The 17919-nt window shown below is 34.5% G+C and overlaps 1 protein-coding gene and 2 long non-coding RNA genes across 3 annotated transcripts; 1 reads left to right on the top strand and 2 right to left on the bottom strand.

Moving 5' to 3' along the window:
* Nucleotides 1–4125: 4125 nt before the first annotated feature.
* Nucleotides 4126–12133, bottom strand: LOC109088738 (TBC1 domain family member 15-like). Its single transcript, XM_042739920.1, has 9 exons — nt 11704–12133; nt 7557–7742; nt 7228–7346; nt 6782–6885; nt 5490–5557; nt 4869–5015; nt 4697–4787; nt 4471–4619; nt 4126–4361 (listed from the first exon to the last, which is right to left on the bottom strand). The coding sequence occupies exons 1-9, from the start codon at nt 11948–11950 to the stop codon at nt 4141–4143; spliced, it is 1332 nt and encodes a 443-aa protein (XP_042595854.1). The 5' UTR covers nt 11951–12133; the 3' UTR covers nt 4126–4140.
* LOC122139843 lies at nt 11888–12660 on the top strand. The gene is made up of 3 exons (XR_006156608.1): nt 11888–12026; nt 12270–12332; nt 12603–12660. It is a non-coding gene; the product is annotated as an uncharacterized LOC122139843 (long non-coding RNA).
* A 1430-nt stretch (nt 12661–14090) lies between these two features.
* On the bottom strand, nt 14091–17304 carry LOC122139844. Its single transcript, XR_006156609.1, has 4 exons — nt 15978–17304; nt 15636–15698; nt 14563–14964; nt 14091–14233 (listed from the first exon to the last, which is right to left on the bottom strand). It is a non-coding gene; the product is annotated as an uncharacterized LOC122139844 (long non-coding RNA).
* Between the last annotated feature and the right edge of the window lie 615 nt (nt 17305–17919).

Here is a 17919-nt window from a genome sequence, read left to right on the forward strand (position 1 = left end):
CTGTGTGTATATAGCCACGGAGGCTGGAGAGATTCCAGCATGAAGTCACCTGACTTCACAGCGCAGAGAAAGTTCCAGACTGCAGATCTCATGTGCTCCAGCCTCGCCAGTTAAAAGTCTGCCATTCAGAGCAAGCACAGCGTGGTAACAACCAACTGCTAACACCAGGGCAGTGTAACACAGAAGACACTTGTTTTCATTCATGGGTTATTCAGTCTTCATTAAGTACGACACAAACTCAATAAGTGCAGTATCCTCATCTTTCCCTTTTTTTTTCTTACAGAATTAAGGAATTTAAGACCTTTTTGTGGTGTTTTTTGCATCAAAATGCCCGGTAGTGCTGTAGCATGCTAGATAAACACATGCTCTCATGAGATAAGTTCACCAGACAGTGTTAAGCGCTGAAACACTTATGAATAAGACATTCTTTAATCCAATCCAAGTTAATCCAAAACAGTGCTCTCAGTATACATGCATCTAACTTTGTATATTATGTTAGGCACTTAGCATAAAAATCTAAATGGAGATTCTTAAACGTCAGAAAATGTTGGTAAGCAACCTTATGGGATGCATTAATTATTTTAAGAGCTGGTTTAGATTCGTTTTTTGCAAGGTGTAAATAAGTTAAAAATTCTGATTGTAACAAAGTACTTATTATACATCAAAGTTTATCACAATTATTGGGTGACAGTCAGGGTTGTAATTTAATTGGCAATTTTAGCCTCAATTAATTTATGTACTACATAAATATTTCTTATAAATGTAAACATATTTACAATTTTTAAGAATTTCTAACAATAATTGTGGTATTTTATTAAAAAAATATATTTCAATTGAAGAGCAAAAGAGGTAGCCCAAATGAATTTATATAATTAAATAAATTATATATTTTATATTTCCTAATTAAAGAAAAATATTTTCTTTAAGATTTTTTTTTTTTTAAATAATAACTTTGGTGTATGATTTAAAAAAAAAAAAACATCAAAATTGATTATAAATATTGGCCAACACGGTTGCATATTTAGCCTAAATTAATTTATATATCTATATAAATAAATACAAATAATAATATTATATATCTATATAAATGAATTACATGTTTTACATTTTCTATTAAATAAAGAAAAATATTTATTTGAGAATTTTCAATATTTACAATAACCTGAGTAACAGGATCAATCCTAAACTTGGCAAATGCAGTCAAAAACTACGTATTTGTAAAAATTAAATGGAATAAGACTTTCTACTAGTCTTCCCATCACGCTTTAGAAAAGGCCCAAAGGATGTCAGTCACTGTGTGCCACAATTTTATGTAAAAAACAAAAAAAAACAAAAAAAAAAATTCTATACATGATTAAATTGTGGAAACAGGGTTTCTCGGCTAATACTAGGATTTTTGTTTTGTAATCAATTTGAGGAAAGAGCCATGCATCATAGCTCAGCTTGAACAGTAAAAGTAATTATTTAGACAAAACGGTACAAAGAGTCATATTCACATTTAAATCGCCACACTTTATTTCACAAAAACATTTAATAGAGCAGTAGACTCTACAGCAGTAGACTAGGCTTGCATGCATGAGTCTATTCTGTATGAAGTGACTCACTAGAAACTGACAGCTTAAATGTCACACAGTAATCTTAAAATAAAACTCTCTCTCCCTCACACCCAACAGTTCATGAATGACATGAACACAGGCCTCATTAAAATGTGCAGATAGATTCATTCATTCCGTTTAACATTGCAGCGTCTATTCATTATTGCTACATTAATTAAAACATAATAAACATGCTGTGCAAAATTCTAAATATAATCCAAACAATAGTGGACAGCATCAAAATTACAGTACCCGTTCCCCAAAAAGTGCTGGTCAGTCATTTCATATTCTTAAAAAACAACTTGAACAGCACTCCCTCACTTATTGCGTCATAGTCTGTCAGTTTTTTTTATAAATAATGACCAAATGTGCAATATTCCATACTCTTATATATTGTGCCTCTTACATAATAAAACCAACGCAGTATGGTCTCAAAGTGAAAGGTGTCCTGGTTCAACGTGCTATTTCTGTTCAGTACATACTTGAGCACTCTACGATTGGTAAGACAACACCACAGCTTCTAGATCTTCTCAGAACTGAGACTGTGTTTCTATTATTATATTGTGCTCTAATGTGACCAATACGCAGGCACCAGATGTTTCTGAGACTGAATAATACTCACAAGTCATATCGCGCTTAGATCAACAGTAAGCGTTGGTAAGCAACCTTATGGGATCTGGTTTAGATTCGGTTTTTTGCAATGTGTCTGCTTTCTGTTTTCTCATCACCATAACACCACAAAATCCAAAAAGTCATATCGCGCTTAGATCAACAGTAAGGATTTCTGCTTTCTGTTTTCTCAGCTGTAGCGCACTATAAAATCCTGAATTTTGAAATTGCATCCTTCACCTTAACATCTCCATAGTCAATATGCTTACATCTGCTGAAAATGTACTCGTCCTCATGCAATCTGTTTGTGTCTTTGTGGGAACTGATTTGGAGAAATTGAGCATCACTTGCTCAATGATGGTTTAAGTTAAAATGGCTTAATTATAGGGTTGTTTCTTACAATCATAAAGTTTTCTCTTCACAAAATGTTAACTGATTGAGTCGAGCGGTGTGGATTACTTGTGGATTATTGTGATGTTTTTATCAGCAGTTTGGACTCTCATTCTGACGGCACCCATTTACTGCACAGGATCCATTGGTGAGCAAGTGTAATGTTAAATTTCCCCGAATCTGTTGTGATGGAGAAACAATCTTATCTACATCTTAAATGGCCTGAGGGTGAGTACATTTTAAATGTCCATTTTTGGATGAACTATTCCTTTAATCAAGTCTTCAGTACTATCGGATATCTGTAAATTCCCAAATGCTCCTTACGTTTTCAAGCACAGTTGGTGTAAAATACATAAAATTCTTATTTGATTATCTTAGAGTGATTAAATTAGCATTTTGAGCTGTTCTCACATAAATTCTGGCACCATATAAATTAAGATCAAATACTGAAGGAACTGTCTGGAAGGAGTCTCTGTACAAAATCCCAGGTTAAAAGCAGCATCATTCTTTAGGATAAAATGAAAGTCCCATTGGAACATAACGTCAGAGTTTCTGTCAACGAAACAGCTTTCTTGGAAATTCCATTTCAGGCCTTTTGGTTTCAGGAGAAAGGTTAAAAGGTTATGCGACAGGCGACCGTTGATATAAAAAGTGGTCCAGGGTGCTTTGCTCTTGCCCTGCATGCCAGGACAGCGACCTTTGCTCCTCCGAAAGTGTCCCTCGAGGCTGAGCGTTTTGCAGTAGTTGTAAAAATTTATTACACTTAACGGTGAACATTTGTTCAGGGTATTATAGTATAGTGATATATATATAGTATATACAGCAGTTACAGGTGCAAAAGTTTTTACTTGGAAACATTGACCAAAGAGTCCCTTCCTCTGCCTCATCCAGCTCGCATTTATTTGATCAATAATACAGAAAAAACAGTATATTGGGTTGAAATATTATTACAACTTAAAATAATGTTTTCTATTAATAGACTGTTTCATAAGCGTAAAAAACAAGCATTTATTATCCTGGGATTCATAGCTAATTTTCAGCATCATTACTCCAGCTTTTCAGTCACACATGTAACATCCGTCCCATGATCATTTAGAAACATTCTGTCTCAATAGTCTGGTTCTATAGTGTTATTATGAGTGTTGGAAACGTTTCTGCTGTCTATATATTTGATGACTAAAAGGTAAAAAAGAACTGTCATTATTCAACAGAAAAAAAAAATTCTAATAATATATATTTCTAATAATTATATTTTCTTTACTATCACTTTTTATCAATTAACACATCCCTGCTGAATAAACGTATTGATTTTATTTTAAAAAAAGAAAGAAAAAAAAAAATTACTGACCCCAAATTACTGACGCAGTAGTGTATATTGTTATGACTTGCACTTGCCAGATAGCAATTATTTTTTATAATGTATTTCAGTTAATGTTACTTTCAAGTAATTAAAAAAATGTCTGTTATTGTTTTATTTTTATAATGTATTTCAGTTAATGTTACTTTCAAGTAATTAAAAAAATGTCTGTTATTGTTTTAGTTTTCATTAACAATAATAACCCTTCCTGTAGAGATCAACTGAATCTACATTACAATGAACCTTACCACTTACACCACATACACACCTGCTGGTAAACTGTATGAGCTGAACCTCGTTCCTGCAGCTGAGTAAAGCTTCTCTGTTCTCCAGCAAGATGGTGGCACACATGAAGAGTTCAAAAGTGAAGTCTGTGTTTATGGCCTGGAGCTCCGTCACAGGTTCATCCTCTGGAGATCACAGACATAAATCAAAATCGTTTGAAATATATTAGTGTTTATCTTTCCCCATTTAGAGTATCCGAAAGGGAATGTAAGACGTAGGGTTAAGGTTTCTTACCCAGGCTGTATTTGCGTGCCAGTCTCTCCTGATATCGAGCCCGATCCACCTGCTGTGAGATGAGCTCCAGGTGATCACAGCTGAGAATCTCAAACAGACGCAGAGCATCGCTGTGCTCAAACTCCCGCTGGAAAGCCAGCAGAAGCCACCTGAATGGAAGACAAAGAGAAAGATTAATGAAGTGACCGAAAGAGAAGAAAAAAATTCAAAGAAAATGGAAACCCACCTGTGACAAAAAGTGATTTTTTCCATGTTGTCTGTGACCAGATGAGAGTGTAGCTGAGGATCCAGCTCTTTCAGTAAAGCAGCTTCCAACTCTGAGAAACAGCATTTGACCAGGATTACCAGCTGTAGAATTATTAGTGCTTATACCAGATCTAAACGGTTTGGAAACTCACCCATTTTGCGATACAGTCCATCAGCACAGAAGTCTTTGGAAAACTTCTCCATGTAGCAGGAGAAGCTCCAGTAAGTGTCCACTTCTGAGTCCAGCACCTCCAGAAAGCGACTGCACAGATCATTCATACCCTGAGCGTAACTTACTTCTGCAGAGGCCAGAGAAACAAACTGATGATCAAGTTAGACATTGATCAATTTAACCACTAGATGTCGCCCTACATCAGCAAACAAAAATCTGATCACAAACAGCCAAATAAAACACCACAAAAAAGATTTCACATGTCTTATTCTCACCAAGGGTGCATTTATGTGCTCAAAAATACAGTAAAACGGCAATATTATCAAATATTATTACAATTTCAAATAACTGCTTTCTATTTTAATATATTGTACATTTATTTTCAGCAGGCATTACCAGTCTTCAGTATCATATGATCCTTCAGAAATCATTCTGATTTGCTTATAAATAATGAAAACTGCTGCTTGCTTAATATTTTTGTGATCTCTTTTTCAAGATTCTTTTATACATTTCTTTACTGTCATTGTAAACAATTTATTGTATCTTTGCTAAATTAAAGTATTAATTTTATTGACCCAGTATTGTATTTACAACCACGTACCTGGGTGATAAGCAGCATATGTGATTAGGATATCTCTCAAGACAAGTAGGTTACCCAAACCTTCATTCCTGTGACGAAACACAAGTGATTAGAAACCTTTCTGCAGGCAAAAGACTCATTTCATTTAATAGAAGCATTTTAACAGGAGTAGAAACAACTTTAAGCACTGTATGATTGTGTCAAAGTTGTTTTTACTCTGTTAAAACACTCCCATTCAATTCAAATTAAATTATCATTTTATATTTTAAAATTTGGTCTATTGTTATCAGAAAAAGATGACTGGTATGTAGAAAGTTTGTGTTTGTTGTTGCAGCAGCAACAAAATAGGCTAATTTTATATTAGTTTATAATAAACCATTTCCTTTTAAATAAGAGAACCATTCTTTTATTTGAAAAGTTTCCAAAGCTTAATATGCTATGACCTATATTTGAAAGTAATCAGCTTGAAAAGTATTAAGCACCCATATTCTTTTTAACATATCATTTATACTTTTTAAACATCTTTATGTTTTATGTGTAATTATTCTGCATGCCTATATTACCCATTTATGTAATTATAGCATGACTGTTTAGATGCCAACATTTCTGCTTTTATTTTGAATTTGTATGCACTTGGATACTGAAGCATGCTTTCAAAGTGAGCGAGTTGACTGTACTCAAAACTAGTTACTGTTTAACCGCAGTAAAATGATGAGACAGACTCCTGGGTGTTATTTACGTTGAGCTCCAAGGTTGTTTGATAAATTGGTGTGGCAATGACATGTTTGCTTTGCGCTGGCAGCTCACATTAGTGATGCAAAAATGAGGCAACTCCTTGTGGTTTGTTTAAACAAGCATGAGAAAGATATGACTGACTATCTACTTTCTTCAGCAGAAATAAAGAATACTGAGGAACTCTGTTATTTGACAAAAGAAACCTATACTGTGCAAGAACATGGGTTGTACATCAAGATAGAAATTATTTATTTAGCCATAAAGATGAATAATTAAACACGGAAATAAAAACAAGGAACAAGGAAGTCTTTTCTTCAAGGAACTGAGCAGACATAATAAATTAAACAGGCATACTTGAGGTCTGCAGGGTGGTAATGAGCTCATTAACAATATGTAAACAATAAGAGCCAACAAAATATATTTTCTTCACCCTCTTGCAACTTACTATAAGGATTTGTTAATATATAACATTTTCAGAAGTTCTTGAAGGGTTTTGAACTTAAGTGCTTTTCCACTATTCCATGACTGGCATTTTCTTTATTTAGCACATTAAAATGCACAAATTAAACAGGTCTCACCGGTAGTATGGAAGATCTCGATCGGTTCGGGGAACATCTTTGTCAATGATGCGTATGGCCTCCTGAAGCTCTTCCAGGTCAAAGGTTACCCGTTCAAATAGCACCTGCACATTAAAGTCGGCATGAAATCAACATGGATCCGACTTACCTTCTTATAGTCTTCCTGGTATTTTGTGAAAGCTTTTCTCTTTGTAATCTGTATGCATTTCTTTCTCCTGTGCAACAAGACAAGATATTTTGCAAACAGGTTCAGTTCTCATTGACTTTTTTTGTCCATACTATGCAAGTCAATGGGAACCAAAACGGTTGTGTTACTGATATATCTTCTTTTGTGTTCAGCAGAAAAAAGAAAGTCATACAGGTTTGGAACGACATGACGGGGAGTAAATAATGGCAGAATTTTAATTTTTGGCTGAACTATCGTCGTTTTAAGCAGGTAGTTTTACCTGAGCCTGCAGTTGCAGAAAGGACATCTTCTCTCTGGCCTCTTCTGACTCATACTGGTGTTTTTTCTGCTCTCTGTCCTGCCTTTGGTCGAAAAACTTCACTGCTGTCAACAGTTCAGCTGAAAAATAAAATAAAATAAATGGAAATAGAGAGAAAATACTATTTATTTATTATTACTTGTGGTTTAACATCACCACAACTTGTCAGTTCCATATATACCAGAGGTTTTTAATATCAAGGCTGAACATTTTATTGCAGGTAGTAAGAGCTGATAAGGGGTAACCGTTACATATTAAAAGTGTTTGTTCTGCTCAGGAATATAATTTACCATCAGTGCCATTAAGACGTAGACGAACGGCTCCAGGAAGCAGCTGTTGCCACTTCCTCTTCATGACCTGATAGCGTACCGTCATCTGCTCCAGCAGTAGGGGGCGCTCCAGAGCCGTAGAGCTGCAGGGGTACATGCCAAACAGAAAACGCCATACCAGACCACGTTCATCAGGCGACACGCCACCTGAATCACACAAACAGAACACAAATCACTCATATGAAGATAATATACTAAGAACACATACATGGCTTGGGATGTGCTATTTCACAATGGGCCCTTTTCACAGACTGTAATGACGTGTTTACAGTCACTAACAAATATTTAAACAAATACAATGGCTGAGGATTGTGGATTTTTTTCTTTTGCTATTGGAGCAAATGTGATGCATTAGTGTTTCAAATACAATGGCTGAGGATTGTGGATTTTTTTCTTTTGCTATTGGAGCAAATGTGAACGTAATTATATTTGATGTAGTTTTCGCTCACCACTAAAGAAGTTTACCCAACTCTGACAACTTCTTCTTCTGAGAACCCTGGGAATGTTAAAATGGTTGATGACAGTTCCTTTTTATTGACAAGTTTACTGACTACTTTTGAGAGCTGTAATTTACAGAAAATTATAAAAAAAAAAAATAATAATAAAGAAAAATAAAAATGTAATGCTTTACAGAAAGAGAAAAATATTAATAATAAAATTAAATTAAGTAGGCTTTTTTTCTGTTGAAGCAAGCAGGGTTATTATAGTTAAAAAACTAAAGCAATAAAAAAAATTGACAAAAAATAAACGTAAAATATAAAAAACCTTTTATTCCAGGCAAATTTTCTCATTTTAATTTAGTTTAATCGTATAGGCCTATTAAAAATAATTAAAAGTAAAACTGAAATAAAGCATATAGATAGATAGATAGATAGATAGATAGATAGATAGATAGATAGATAGATAGATAGATAGATAGATAGACTACTAAAATTGACATAACCAAACAAAATACTAAAATCAATACAAATTTACAAAAATCTTATCTAAAATTAAAATGAAAATTGAAAATGTAAAGGAAAAAAGATTCAAAATATACAAACTATGATTGTATCTTAATGTTTCTAGAATAACGCTTGTTTTTATTATAATGCTTAAAACAAACAAACAAATAAACAAACAAACAAAAAAAAACACCCCCAGTAACATCACCGTTTAAAGCTGTTAACTGATAACTCGCTTACAAAGGATTGTTAATTGATTTTGTCAGTGTCCTTAAATACAATTGATTGGAAAGCCAATGCATTAGCGTTAAATGAATAAACAGTTTAAACAAATGTAAAGACTAAACAAACAGCGTCATCACATTTAATTGCATCACTTAAGAGGAATGTGTTACACCAGAGAGAACAAGTCAAACCTCAGCGGGCATCCACATCACATTAGCATTAGCAATTCAGCATTTCACAATGAGCTGGCACAGTCAGGGCAGAGAGAGTTTGAGGGTCCACACAGAACAAAACAACCTCTAATCCCCTTCTGTATCAGCTTTATACCCTTCTTACAAAGCTGATTATGTAATTTGTTCGCTTTGCAAAAATTTTCATGTCATCGAATAAGAGGAATGCGTTTTGGAGATGAGAGGCCTTCACACGCACAGCAGAAGATACACTGAAGGATTGTTGTTGAAGGTCTGTGCTGGAAAATCGGTCCAGCTTTGAATCATGTCGTATGTGTTTAAACATTACTGATGTAGTCAGGTTTACATCACACTCTTGTGCCACATGCTTGTGTTGTAAGTTTAGGGAGTGTTGCTGAATGTTAAGCTTCAAATGTGAGTTGATCTCATGAACGCTAATAGGTGCAGATCTGAGTTACTTTATAGACCCACTGAATGGATTACAACAAGGCCATTAAAAAAAGGAAATAAATAAAACAAATAAATAATAATACAAAATTTCATCACTTAAATAAAACAACACAGCTGCTAAAGTAGACTAGAGTCCCAAATTTTTTAGACCATTTTAAATTCTACTTATAAAAATTGTCGAAAAACAAAGATTTTACTATTTCTTTAAATATTTAAATTAAAATGTATTCACCTTCAGGCCATCCAGATTTGGAGAAATTTAGCATCGCATCACTTGCTCACAAGTAGATCCTTTGCAGTGAATGGGTGCCGCCAGAATGAGAGTTCAAAACATCACAATAACACACAAGTAATCAACACGACTCCAGTCCACCAATTAATGAATTGTGAAGTCAAAAGCTGCGTGTTTGTGTTTCATACAAACAAACCTATCATTAAGATGTTTTTAACTTCAAACCATTGCTTCCAGCTAAAATTCAAGTCATAGTGAAAAAGTCATCTTGCTTGAATTAGGAGAGAAATATACACAGATCAAGCACTGCTGTTTGGACACTCATTCTGATGGCACCCATTCACTGCAGAGGATCCATTGGTGAGCAAGCAATGCTATCTGTTTAGATAAAGAAACAAACTCATCTACATCTTAGATGGCCTAAGGTTGAGCTGCTAGTACATTTTAGACCTGCGTACAAGAGGCTCAGGGATAGTTTAATTGCTCTAATAACTGACATGGCTAATTTGCAGACATCAGAGTATAAGAATTTGATAGAAAAATTAAACACACCTACTGATACAAGATCTACTACTCCAATGTGAAACTATGACAGCCGCTTGTGAAAGGTTGCCTCTACAGTCTTGTTTGACTCTAAAAGAGAATTGCATTCAACTACAACCACTACATCTTTAGTATGACTAATCCTGTTAGCATGAATCTTATGATTGTAGTTCTACACAGCACGGATTCTATAGCTTTCACTATTACTAAGAGGCCATTCTTCATCTGTTTGTTGGAACAAATCACTTGACCAGCACTTGAAAAGAAGAGGACCTTTGAATGAGCCAGTAATTCCAGGCAGTCATCCTGCTGTTTTATATGTAAATTACTTCCTTTTAAATATAATAAAATGCTCAATTGCTAGAGATGACAGCATCAGCAAATACACAAACACATTTGTTTGTTTATAATACTAGGGATTTCCACTGACATCTGTTGTTTTTATTTTGACCTAATTATTGTATTACAATTATTTTTTTCCCTAAACCTAACACTCACAGAAGCCCTTCTGCATTTATATTTTCATTAAGACAAATTTAATTTATGTATAATAAGCCATTTATCAAAATTTGGCACAAAAAAACAAGGAGTTTATAATAAGTTTCTCAATTTGAAATCAATCTTACAGGCATCAAGCAAGACAAATATGATTCTACTGGATCAACTAAAATTACTTTTTTCATGATTTATACTTTAAGATCTTAAATAGAATCAGTAGTGGAATTGGCAAATTTTTAATGTGAAAAAATCCCATAGAAATGAAAATCTGTAACTCTGACTTAAAGACGCTGTTGTGACAACTTAACCCACTACTGGATGAGCTGTAAGTGTTGAAATTTTTGTAGTAAATTGTCATCCCCTATCATCATCTCCATCCATAATCAGTCAAGAAATTATTCTTTCTTACCTGAAAATTGCCTTTTGTCCTGTAAATCTTTTAAATGTACACATTATATTTGACCTACAACTTATAGGCTGCTGCACTGCAAAAAAATATATTTTCTTACTTAGTATTTTGTCTTGTTTTCTAGGCTATAAAAATCTGAAAAATCTTGAATCAAGATGAATTTACTTTACAAGTAAAATTACTGAAGGCATTATGTCTTGTTTTCTGAAAAAAGAAAAATATATATAAATTTGTGTTAGCTTTTCCTTAAAAAATATCTGGCAACAGGGCAAGAAAAAAATATTGTTAAATTAAATTGATTTTCTCACCCCACTTGGAGATATTTTTTTTATATTTTACCTATAATAGAAAAAAAGACAAAAACACTAAGATATATATATATATATATATATAAAAAAATAGACAAAATATATACTAATATATATATATATATATATATATATATATATATATATATATATATATATATATATATAATATATATATATATATATATATATATATATTTTTTTTTTTTTTGCAGTGTGTCACGTTAGGAGGCTGGTGATAATGTTTAACAGTGATTCATTTCTAGTGTCTTAATCTGTTCAAACAATATTAGTAAGTAGGCTATTACCGTTTTTAAATATATGCATCCTGAGCCTGGATTCGTCCACGCGCCCCTCTGCGTCCATCACTCCCGGCAGCGAGATGCGCGCGCAGGCAGACTCAGGTGAGGTCACAGGTGCGACGGACCGACAGATGCCTTTATTCCCCGCAGAAACGCTGCTCTTTAATCCCTTAAACTTTCCAACGGGTCCATTACTATCCAGACGGGTTTTTCCTGTCCCTTCTACATGTGATTCTTCACAAGATGCGATCATTTTGTTAAATAATTTGAAAACTCTTTTTCTCAGGCATTGAAGTTTTCGTGAGGTCACGAGGCGATACAATCCTCAGGTAAAAAGTTTTAGGTGGTGTTTCACTAGAAAGCTCACTGTAGACGCAGGAGAAAGTGTTTTGATAGTGAGCACACCCCACCTCCCTGTCATATGACTCTCTCTCTCTCACACTCTCTCTCACACTCTCTCTCACACTCTCTCTCTCTCTCTCTCTCTCTCTCTCTCTCTCTCTCTCTCTCTCTCTCTCTCTCTCTCTCTCTCTCTCTCTCTCTCTCTCTCTCTCTCTCTCTCTCACTCAAAGCTTATCTCAGGCCCCCGGAGCTGAAACCACTGTGGCCAGAAAGGTCAACGCCTCCCCCTTGTGGTGAGTCGCTTTTCCACTTTTTTTCTTTAGAAATGCTTTAATGTTGTTTATGAGAAACTAATTCAAACCGTCACTTTCTGACCAAATTACTACATAATCCATAATAACGCTTCCTCCAGTGACCTGTTGTCCTCTCCACCAACGTTTGTTTAGAGCTGTTGTAAACTGATTTCTCTTAAACAGTGCTTTGTCTGAGCATATTTCTCTCTTGGTTCAAACAAGTTGACTGTGGATGATTTTTATTGATTTATTGATTTATTTATTTATTAGTCAGCTGTTTGGACTCTCATTCTGATGGCACCCATTCACTGCAGAGATGGATTGGTGAGCAAGTGATGTAAAGAAAAAAAAAAAAATTCAAAACTGTTCCAATAAAGAAACAAACTCATCTACATCTGAATGACCTGAGGGTGAGTAAACATTCAGCACATTTTCATTTTTGTGTGAACTATACCTTTAAATATGCATTAAATTAAATACACTTAGTATATCACAACTTAAATAAATGTGTAAACACACGGTGTTAGATGAGGTTAACAAAGACTTTAATAATAATAATAATAATCACAATAATAGTTATAAAATAATATGTAATACAATAATATAATTATAATATAAAATATTCATCATCATCCTACAACTGGTAAAATAATGAGACAGAAAACTGAAGAAACTTCTCTATGCCCATTTCCATTGTTTTTAATGTTCACATACACCTCCCAGCGAACAGGTTTTGCTGTTAACACCTACTGCATGTCAAAAAATGTTTTTCGCCCAAAGCCACTGATAGATTCTAACTGACGTTTAACAAATCTGTTGGTGACTAAACCGCAACTTACTGGTTTCAGCAATTATGGTATGTGCTGTAGGACCACATGGGTTTCAGTATAAATATCAAACCTCATACGAAAGTGGTACACAAGTGCATTTTATGTTGAAAAAAAAAAAAACCTTTTCTTCTGTCATCCCTGGTACAACTTAACAGAAAAAAGTTTCCTGTGAAATGAATGTAGCGACGGCTCGTCGTCTAAAGACCCGGGTAGAACACCGAGTGGGAGCAGTAATGCGCACACAATGATTCAGATCTTTCACAGTTATTAAACTGAAAAACTGAAGGGTGTTTTGAATATGATTCGAAGATATATTGTGTTTTTCATTTTCTTGTGTATTTTCCACTAAAGCACTGTGCTATACTTTACCTCTCTGAATGCACTAGATGTTTTTATTCAGTAAATACATTTTATTTACTATAGTTCAAAGGTTTTGGCTCTGTAATATTATATATAAATTTCTTTTCTTTTTTTTTTGTAAGAAGTCTCTAATATTTGCCAAGGTTGCATTTTTTGGTCAAAAATTCAGTAAAACTGTAATATCGTGAATGTTATCACAATTTAAAATGACTGTTTTCTATTCAGTATATTTAAAAATATAATGTATTCCTGTGATGCAAAGCTGGATTTTCAGCATCATTTCTCCAGTCTTCATTGTCACATAATCCTTCAGAAATGTGTGTACTGTTTCTTTCTCTTTCATTTATTTTGATAATTTTTAAATGTAACACTTTAAATTAATTTATATATTTACTATCTTTCTTCCCCTTATTAATTTTTATAAATATTGTAAATATATTATAATAAATATGTATATATATATATATATATATATATATATATATATATCTTCATGAATTGTCAATTTAAGCACTTTGGATCATCATTGTTTTTATCATATGTGCTATATAAATAAACTTGTCTTGCATAAAGGAAACAGGAGTTAGATTTAATGAGGAGAAAAAAGTGCAACCAAAGTCATAAATATAAATACAACAACTTTAGACAATAAAACAATTAAAACAAGAAATAGGAAAAACAAGTATACTCTGGATTCACCCTCCACTTCACCTGAAAAAAAAAGGAAAAAAGAGAAATAATAAACAACTATAGAAACTTAGAAATGATCTAAATCAGGGGTGTCAAACTCAGTTCCTGGAGGGCCGGAGCCCTGCAGAGTTTAGTTCCAACCCTGCTCCAACATACATACCATGTATTTTTCAAATAAGCCTGAAGGAAGCAATTATCTGGACCACCAATAATATAATTTGTACCAAAACACAAAGCAGGGCTGTGGCCTTCCAAGAATTAAGTTTGACACCCCTGATCTAAATGATAATTTGTACCAAAACACAAAAGTTCCACTGTCCTGCTAGAAATTGATGCAACATTATCCTTACCTGTCTTATTGAAGGTACACAGTGGGCTGCCCTTAGTCACATTCTCAGTCCTAAAATGTACAAACAGTCGAGTCCCAGTCCCATAGTACTGCTCATGTGTGCCATTAATTCTGCACAAGTAATTACAGTAGAATCTGCCAGTGTCATTGAGCTCTAGGGATGTCAGGGTAAAGCTCTGGCGCCAGTGGCTTTCTTTTTTGTCTTCAGAATGTCTCCCGCTAAACTGAGTGAGTTTGTTGATGCTGACATATTTCCCATGTCTGTTCTTGATGTACCAGTTTACTAAACACTTAGCTTCCTGAATGTCTCCTTGAGTCTGGCAGTGTATGGTGATGTTTTCTCCGGGTGTGCTGTACACTTCACCTGGCCACTGCTTTACCCAGTTTTGAGTGTGAGCCTTTCCTGCGACAAAGAACACACATTTTATGCTTCTCACAGATAAAGAGATTTAAGTCAATTAATCTTGGTGAGCAAAGAGTCAGCAATCATGTGAGCTCATATTAGCACTGATAATGAAAGAAGACACTTCGTCATCTTAAAACAAGATCGTTTAACACATCAGTGTTCACTGGATTAATGCTGACATGTGACAGATCACATAATTTTTTACTTAAAATGCACTTATGGAAACAATTAAGTGCATATTATTGTGCATAATTAAAAATTATAATAATTTGTTATTTACAGGGTTTACAAATTTGAGACCGCTAGTAAAATGATTCTATGAAAGGATTTATTTTAATTGTTTTTTTAGATAAGAAAATTAATTTAATTTAAATTAAATAATTTAAGAGAAATTCCTTTCGTAAATTCGAACAATAGGCCCAAAAATACAAATCAAAAATAAATCATCTAACATAAAAAAAAAAAAATAAAACAAAAACATAATAACACATATAGAATAGCTAAACTTAAACATCATAAAATATCAAGGACTATTTTGAGCAATATAGTGGGAAAAAAAGTACGCATTTTGGCCCATATATACATTTTAAGCTTAAAGCTTTTAGCTGATATGATAAAATATAATGCAAACAGAAACACAAGACTGAAAATGAGAGTAAATGTGTTACCTGAGGAGTAAAAAGCAAAGAAGACAGCAGCAAATATGACATCATGGAAAAGCATATCTCTGTCTATAAATTTGAAAAACAATGATCTTTTACATTAGCAATGGATCAAATGCCATTTTCTGTTGCTTATTAGATACAACATCACTTAATTCACTTTTTTTTGAAAAACTTGTATGAACTTATTCATGACATGCTGAAATACTGAAACAAGAAAGCATCATATTTTGCAAAATGATATAATATAAGTTTTGCCAGTCCTGTATTGTCATTTTGGGTGATCACGATCATTAACAACTTTGAAAATAAATGCAATATCATTTTGTTTGGCCTCGTGTGACTTACCTCGGAGCTGCTCAGAGATCTGCGGCTTCCTTCAGTATTGTTGTTCCTATCAAAACCTGAATCTGTTTACATATCAGACAGCGAGGGGTTTTTCACACATCTGTCACGGTCTCATTTCCTGTGCTGTACATATTCAGAAATAATGAAGGTCTCACCTGCAAGTTACAGACATGAATTCATTTAGAATTTATTATTTTTCATGCAAAGTCTGTGTTGGCCAAAGGTTAAACCTTTGCATATTTTTGCATGCAGATATAATACAGTTTTTACCAACTGCTTACACACAAAATCTTTTCATGTCACACGATTTTTGAAACCTCTCACTCAAAGTGCAAAACTACATGCCAAATCTTCAAAACCATAAGCTATTTCTCAGCCTTTGACTCAGTTATCAATTGCATAAAACACTTTTTTCAAAACACTACACACAATTCTCTACCTAAAACACAAAGATCTATCAGGAAGTGACTTGCTTTCCTTTTCCAAACACAACCAATCAAAATGCTACACTTATTCACCAGGTCACACAGACACTCCTCACATGTGCAAACACTAATTGCTTAACTGATCACTAACCAATCACTGCTGTACTTTACAGTAGTATAGATAGGCCTATAAATAGGTCAAAGATTACCCGTTTTGAACAATGGATGCTAACAATGAACAGAGAGCAAGAGGAGTAGGAGGAAGAGGCAGGGGACAACGAGGACAAATACCAAGAGAAGCAGGAGGAAGGGGAAGAGGAAGAGGAAGAAGAGGACGATGGCAAATAAGAGAAGGAAGGAGAGCCATCTCTGATGAGATTAGGGCAACACTTGTTGATCATGTAATCAACCACGTTTTGACCATGAGAGATTGAGTCGATTTACAGTGGCGTCCGTAATTCGAACTTTCAGAAATGAGAACAGGTATGCAACTATCTAATGACTATTTTAGCATTATAGTAATGTACTGTAAAATACGTATGACTGCATAGTATTGCATAAACATATGTAACTCTAAGCCATCCATTTACTGCACTGCATTGAATGAATATGGTTGGTTATCATGCTGTATTACATTTTTTTGTAAATGGTTTACAGTTCCTGTGCTGAACACACACTGTGTTTGAATTCTGTACAGAGTGGAAAGGCAAAGACAACATCGAGGACGAGGACGCTTGTTTACAGATGTACAAGAGACTGCAATTATAAATATGGTTTTGCCCAACAATGCAATTAGGATTCGAGAGATAAGAGAGCATATCTTGAATAATGACACCCTATTCAACAACATCAGTGCTGTAAGCCTGTCGACCATACAACGCATCCTCCAACGGCACCAAGTGAGGATGAAACAACTTTATAAGGTGCCATTTGAGAGAAACTCTGACAGAGTCAAGAATGTATGCAACACTCCTTCCAGTACTTCAGACATACCATATTTACTCATCTGTATATAATTTTGTCTGTTATAGAGAGTATTGGAGATGGATGCCCATGTAATTCGCCACAAATTTATTTATGTGGATGAGGTTGGCTTCAACCTCACCAAAACCAGGCCCCACCAACTAATGTCCCTGGACAGCGTGGGGGTAATATAACCATGTGTGCTGCCATCACTCAAAACGGGGTCCTCCATCACAATGCCACACTGGGTCCATACAACACCGGCCATATACTCACTTTTCTGGATGCAATTCACACAATGCTTGTCCCTGATCCAGATCAGGCGCCTGCTAGATTTGTGGTTATATGGGACAATGTTAGTTTTAAAAGTGCTGTTCTGGTCCAAAATTGGTTTGCCACCCATCCACAATTTGTAGTTTTGTACCTACCCCCATATTCACCTTTCTAAATCCCATAGAGGAATTCTTCTCAGTCTGGTGCTGGAAAGTGTATGATTGCCAACCCTTTGCCCGCATGCCGCTTCTCCAGGTAAAGGAGGACGCATGTGGGGATAT

Source organism: Cyprinus carpio, chromosome B15 (genome assembly GCF_018340385.1).
Source record: "Cyprinus carpio isolate SPL01 chromosome B15, ASM1834038v1, whole genome shotgun sequence".
In the NCBI taxonomy this organism is placed as follows: Eukaryota; Metazoa; Chordata; class Actinopteri; order Cypriniformes; family Cyprinidae; genus Cyprinus; species Cyprinus carpio.